The sequence below is a fragment of the Cucurbita pepo genome, chromosome 2 (assembly GCF_057944985.1).
Source record: "Cucurbita pepo subsp. pepo isolate OVF chromosome 2, ASM5794498v1, whole genome shotgun sequence".
In the NCBI taxonomy this organism is placed as follows: Eukaryota; Viridiplantae; Streptophyta; class Magnoliopsida; order Cucurbitales; family Cucurbitaceae; genus Cucurbita; species Cucurbita pepo.
The window spans coordinates 13348324-13354323 of record NC_141799.1 but is presented as its reverse complement, the minus strand read 5'-3'; the positions used below and the strand labels follow the sequence as shown (position 1 = coordinate 13354323).

General features: G+C 36.3%; 1 protein-coding gene across 1 annotated transcript; it reads left to right on the top strand.

Moving 5' to 3' along the window:
* Nucleotides 1–2286, top strand: LOC111786976 (exocyst complex component EXO70H1). Its single transcript, XM_087121098.1, has one exon. The coding sequence runs from the start codon at nt 307–309 to the stop codon at nt 2215–2217; it is 1911 nt and encodes a 636-aa protein (XP_086977224.1). The 5' UTR covers nt 1–306; the 3' UTR covers nt 2218–2286.
* Nucleotides 2287–6000: the final 3714 nt, after the last annotated feature.

Below are 6000 nucleotides of genomic sequence, written 5' to 3'. Positions count from 1 at the left end.
ACGTGGCATTAATTTTAAATATGTCTCCGTTTTTTTGACCAAATCCTTGGTCAAATAAAACGGGAAACAGAAAGCGACGGATAAACACGGCCGCGTAAGTCTGAGTTGACTCGTTCGAGTTGAGAAGCAAAGAAAGTCAAAAGGTCCAAAAAGCTTCAATCTCCATTTTCAACTGTTTCGAAGCTTCCTGATACAATCCCACTCCCTCGTCCCTCCTCCGTTTCCTCTCTACAAAATCCTCTTTCAGAGCTTTGCCGCCATAGCCATTACCAGATACTCAGCTCTTTTCTTCTTTGCCTTCAGAGGATGAGAAACCATTTCTTCAAGTCTTTAACGCCGTCGCATTCTCCGGCCAGAACGACGCCGTCTCATTCTCCGGCTAGATCTACGCCGTCTCGTTCCTCTGCACCAACGACGCCGTCGCATGCCTTGTCTGAGTCTCTAATGGAGGAGAATATCGACGTTGCGGAAATCTTAATTACGAAGTGGGACCATGCTACTTCGTCTTATGCCGATATTACTCCTTTGTTCCAAGAAGATCGTTACGAGGCTAAGCAGTACCTCAAGGCCGTTAAGGATTTACAGACGGCGATGAAGTATTTTGGCTCTGAGCATATGAAATCTCGCCATCTTGTTCGCGCTCAGAATCTGATGCAGACTGCGATGAAGAGGTTGCAGAGGGAGTTTCATCGGATTTTGTCTGAGAATCGGGCGCATCTGGATCCGGAATCGATTTCGAATCGGTCGTCTAGGGATTCCGGTTTGACTGGTAACTCTGATTTGGAGGATGAGTCGGAGGACGATTTGCGATTTGCGAATGAAGATGTTACTGAAGAGGAGCGGATTTCTAGATCGGTTATTGCGGATTTGAAGTCGATTGCGGAAGGTATGATTTCTGCTGGTTACAGTAAGGAATGTGTGAAGATTTACACTGTTACTAGGAAATCGATTGTTGAGGAAGGATTGTACAATCTCGGAGTTGCAAAGACGAGTTATCATCATGTTCATAGGATGGAGTGGGAGGTTTTGGAAGTGAAGATCAAGAATTGGCTGAACGCTGTGAAAATTGCTGTTAAAAATTTCTTCGAACCAGAGAAATTCCTTTGCGATCAAGTTTTCTCGATTTCTGATATGATTAGGGAGTCTGTTTTCTCAGAAATTACCAGAGAGAGCGCTCTGACTCTGTTTGGCTTCCCGGAAATGGCGGTGAAATCGAAGAAAACTCCGGAGAAAATATTCCTGATTCTCAATCTCTACGAAGTGATCTTCGATCTCTTGCCGGAAATCGAATCGATGTTCTATTGCGAATCGACGTCCTCCATCCGATCTTTAATCGACCATTCGCTAACAAAAATCGCCGAAAGCATCCGCTCTATGCTCGTCGATTTCGAATCTCACATCCAGAAAGATTCCTCCAAAACGCCAGTGCCGAGCGGCGGAGTTCATCCACTCACTCGCTACGTGATGAACTACATCTCATTTCTCAGCGACTACAGCGGAATCCTCCCCGGAATAGTCGCCGACTGGCCGTTGATGCTTCATTCTCCATTGCCGGAATCCTTCTTCGGCGGTAACGATTCGGACGAAAATCCTCTCACCATACGCTTGGCCTGGATAATTTTGGTCCTCCTCTCGAAGCTCGACAGTAAAGCGGAGCTCTACCACGACGCTCCTCTGTCGTACATCTTCCTGGCGAACAATCTCAAGTACATTGTCGTGAAGGCACGAACCTCGAACCTCAGATTCCTTCTAGGAGACGAATGGATCGAGAGCCATGAGGCAAAGGTGAAGCAGTACGCGTCGAGCTACCAACGGATGGGATGGAGTAGAGTGTTTCTATCGCTGCCGGAGAATCCGACGGCGGATATCTCCCCGGAAAGAGCCAGGAAACACTTCCACGATTTCAACATCGCATTCGAAGAAGCCTATAGACATCAAGCCTCGTGGATCGTGACGGATTCAAAGCTGCGTGAGCACATAAAGATCTCGTTGGGGAAAAAACTCGGAACACTCTACGGTGAGTTTTACATCAAACACCGTTCACGATTGGAGAATCTTTACGGATGTGATTCAGAGGTGAGATTTGCGCCAGATGATTTGGGGAACTATTTATCTGATTTACTTCACGGCGATGGGAATTTGGGAGGGAGTGTTTCTTCTTCCTCGTCTTTGTCTTCGTCGCCATATCATTTTCATGGTGGTCGGCGGAGTGGATGAGGCGGCGGTGGGCGGCGTTGGAACAGAGGTGCTTTTAGGACAAGGACATATATATACTTTTATTTTTTATTTTTGGTTTGATTGATTAATTTGCAGTGGATTGTATATGGAAGCAAGGTAAATTCTCTTGGATGAAGAAAGTCGGGTGGATTCATTTATCGACTAATTTAGAAAATGATGATGAGTTTATAATCAAAGAATACTCTCCCCATTGACATGAAGCTTATTGGGGATCTCTTCCTTGGTACGAGGCATTTCGAGTAAGTTTAAATCAAAGTCATGAGAGCTTATGCTTGAGTGAATATCATACAATTGTAGAGTGTTGTGTTCATCTAATCTAGTATCAGAGTCATGCTCTAAACTTAGTCGTGCCAATAGATTGGTAAATCCTCAGATGTGTATTAAAGGTTGAATCGTTCATTCATGTTCACAACTTTTAAATAGAATACAAACTACCAATTAAATCTTATAAAATATTCTACTAGCCAACTCTTTAAAATAATATAAAATATACCAAATAAGGAAAAAAAATTCATAATTGATTAAGACTATATAAAATATATTCCAATAAGTACACATAGAACTTGTTCACGTAATTGGACCTAATCAATTCTAGTTCATAATTATGTAGTAACCAAAATTCAGACAAAGAAACTACATTTGACCTTCACGCGACAATAATGATAAATTTATTCGATTAGAGAAAAATGTGACATGGTAAAGTAGAACAAAATTGTGATGTCCGACATTGGTTGGAGGGGAGAACAAATCACCATTTATAAGGGTTTGGAAACCTTCTCGTAGCAGACACGTTTTAAAGCCTTGAGGGGAAGCCCAAAAGGGAAAACCCAAAGAGGACAATATTTGTTAGCGGTGGATTTGGGTCGTTACAAATGGTATCAGAGTCAGTCACCAGACGATGTGTCAACCTTCTCACTGTTTCCCGAAGGGGGTAGACACGAGGCGGTGTGCCAGTAAGGACGTTATCCCCAAAGGGGGTGGATTTGGGGGCGGTTCCACATCGATTGGAGGAATGAAAGAGTGCCAGCGAGCGCACTGGGCCCCGAAGGGAGGTAGATTGTGATGTCCCACCTTGGTTGGAGGAGGAGAACAAATGTGATGTCCCAACTTGGTTGGAGGAGGAGAACAAACCAGCGTTTATAAGGGTGTGGAAACTTTCCCGTAGCAGACGTGTTTTAAAGCCTTGAGGGGAAGTTCAAAGAGGACAATATCTGCGAGCGGTGGATCTGGGCTGTTACAAAACTACACACCGATATGATGTTTGCTACACCAAGTTCGATCCTTAAGTTAGCTAGAAGAATTTGAGGTCGGAAGACTTACGAGGCCATGGTTATGACGAGAATGAGGATGAAAATGAATATTTATTTGCTTGTTCCACCTGGAGAGAGACACACCATATGGTTGAAGCTATGTATAAATACATTTTTTCAGAAGCTTTATTATAGTAAAAGTGCGTCTAAAGTTCATGTCTGTGGGCTTACTATTGAAAGTTGGGCTTGGGCCCACTTGAGACGGCCCAATACAAGACAATTTATAATTAAATTCTTTTATGTTTTATACAAAAAGAAAAGAAGGAAATATATATAAAAAATTCTTGTTGTTTATCATCTTTTAAACAATATTTTTATTTTATGATTTATTCAAATTTTAAACAATTATGATATATATAACGAGCGCGTCTAGTTTAGTTAATATTATCTGATTAAATGAAGATTTTTCGTCTCGTTTGGAGTTAGCTCCCAAGAATTAATGAACATATCTAATTATATTGAGCAAATTTTTAATATATTTAATATAAACCTAATTTTATTTGAGAACTATTATTCATAAATCTAAAAATTCAACTAAATAAAGAATTGATGAATATTTTTGTACAAATATAATGAGATATTAAATACTTTTAACTTTCGAGTATAAATTTATTTATTTTATTTTATTTTTTCAATAACGAAGGTTCAAACACGATCCTAAAATCAAATTAGTTGAATTATTTTTTAAATGTTGAACTATATTCAAATTGAAAAAAAAAATGAAATTCATTTTCACACTTTAACAATTGTTTGTTAATTTGATATAATATTTAGTTTGTTGCATGTCGCATTATATTTATTTTTTAATTCTAATAATTATATAGCAACAGATCACACGGCATCAATTTTTAGAATGATAATAGACAACTTAGGCACCAAACTATAGTCTGATTAGTCTCCTTTTATTTCATGTTCAATTATTTACCTCTTTCACATTATTATTTTTTTGTCGGTCTATGCCTTCTTTTAAACTATAGTTTGATGGAGGGAGGGTTTCGGGATATTTTGAAGCCCTTTTTCATATATCAACATTAGTAACCTCCTCGACCATCCGTCTCCCTTTTTCATATGTCATCATTAGACATGTGTTTACAGGAAAAATCTAGCTGTCACAAAGTACAAAAAAATCCAAACACGAGTGGATTTAGTTCATAATCTTAAGAATCATATCTGTTTTAAAATGTATTTTTGTAGAGTTATTTTCATTTTTTATTTTTGTTCATATGACATGTGCAAATGCAATGTACTATTAAATATTTAAAATTTATAAGTTGAAAAATATAACCAATCTCATTTAATATGAAACATTATGTGTAATGATAAATACTATATTAAGTAATGGGTTGGGAAGTTCCCTCTTTATGATCTCATGTGTGACAACCTATTGTCTCGAGTTCGTACCTAACATTATTAAATGTATGTTCATAATACTCATAATACCTACGAACAATACTATACTATACGGTGAATAATAGGAGGGCAATGTTTAGGTTATATACATTCTAATTATGAGAACGAGTCATTTTTACACCAACCTGTCAATATGGACCCATTTCAAAAAAAAAAAAAATTTGGGACGTTTTGGGATGAAATTGGAAGGTAATAATGTGGATTCATACAATTACAGAAAAAAAAATATTCTCCATTGATTCATATGGACCCATTTCAAAAAGTTTTTGGGAAGGTATCGGGATGGAATTGGAATGTAATAATATAGATTCATACAATTACATAAGAAAATATTCTCGAGCAATTCAAACATTGTACGATATAAATAGAGAAAGAACAAAAAACATAACACCAGATATTTAAGGTATGGAAACAGATGACGTGAAAAGCGAAAAAATAACCATCAATTAGTTCTTACGATTCGATAAAATACTCATAAATAATCATTTCACGTCGTTATTATGTCGTACAAATATTACCGCTTTAAAAGAATTGAAATATTTTTTAAACAAAAAAAAAACAAAATTTAGAATTATTATTATTATTATTATTTAGACATGACAGAAGTTAGTTGGGAGTTCCACAAAGTTGGGTGGCTGCCACATTGTCATTAATTATGTTTTATAAAATCATAAACCATTTATTTGAATTTATGAAATTTTATCTGAGAAAATATCCATATTTAATGTGTGACATTTTAATTTATGATTAAAAAAAAAAAAAAAAAGTTGATGTTGCCTATATTTATCAAAAAATAATAATTAATTTTGTAATAAAATTAATAAAAAAAAATTAACCTCCTAAAAATTAATAAAGCGAGTATAAAAATTAATAATTAATCCAATATTAATGAATTCTTGTTTATTTATTTATTTTATTTTAACTATTAATTAATAAATTACTCACAACCATCATTTATATACTACATTTGCATTTAATATTATATAGTATTGTAATTGTCTAATATTAAGTTCTTATTAATATTTAAATTATTTTATACTTA

Bases quoted from the DNA above. Each gene is read 5' to 3' on its own strand.
- LOC111786976 (XM_087121098.1), top strand. From the start codon at position 307: ATGAGAAACCATTTCTTCAAGTCTTTAACGCCGTCGCATTCTCCGGCC.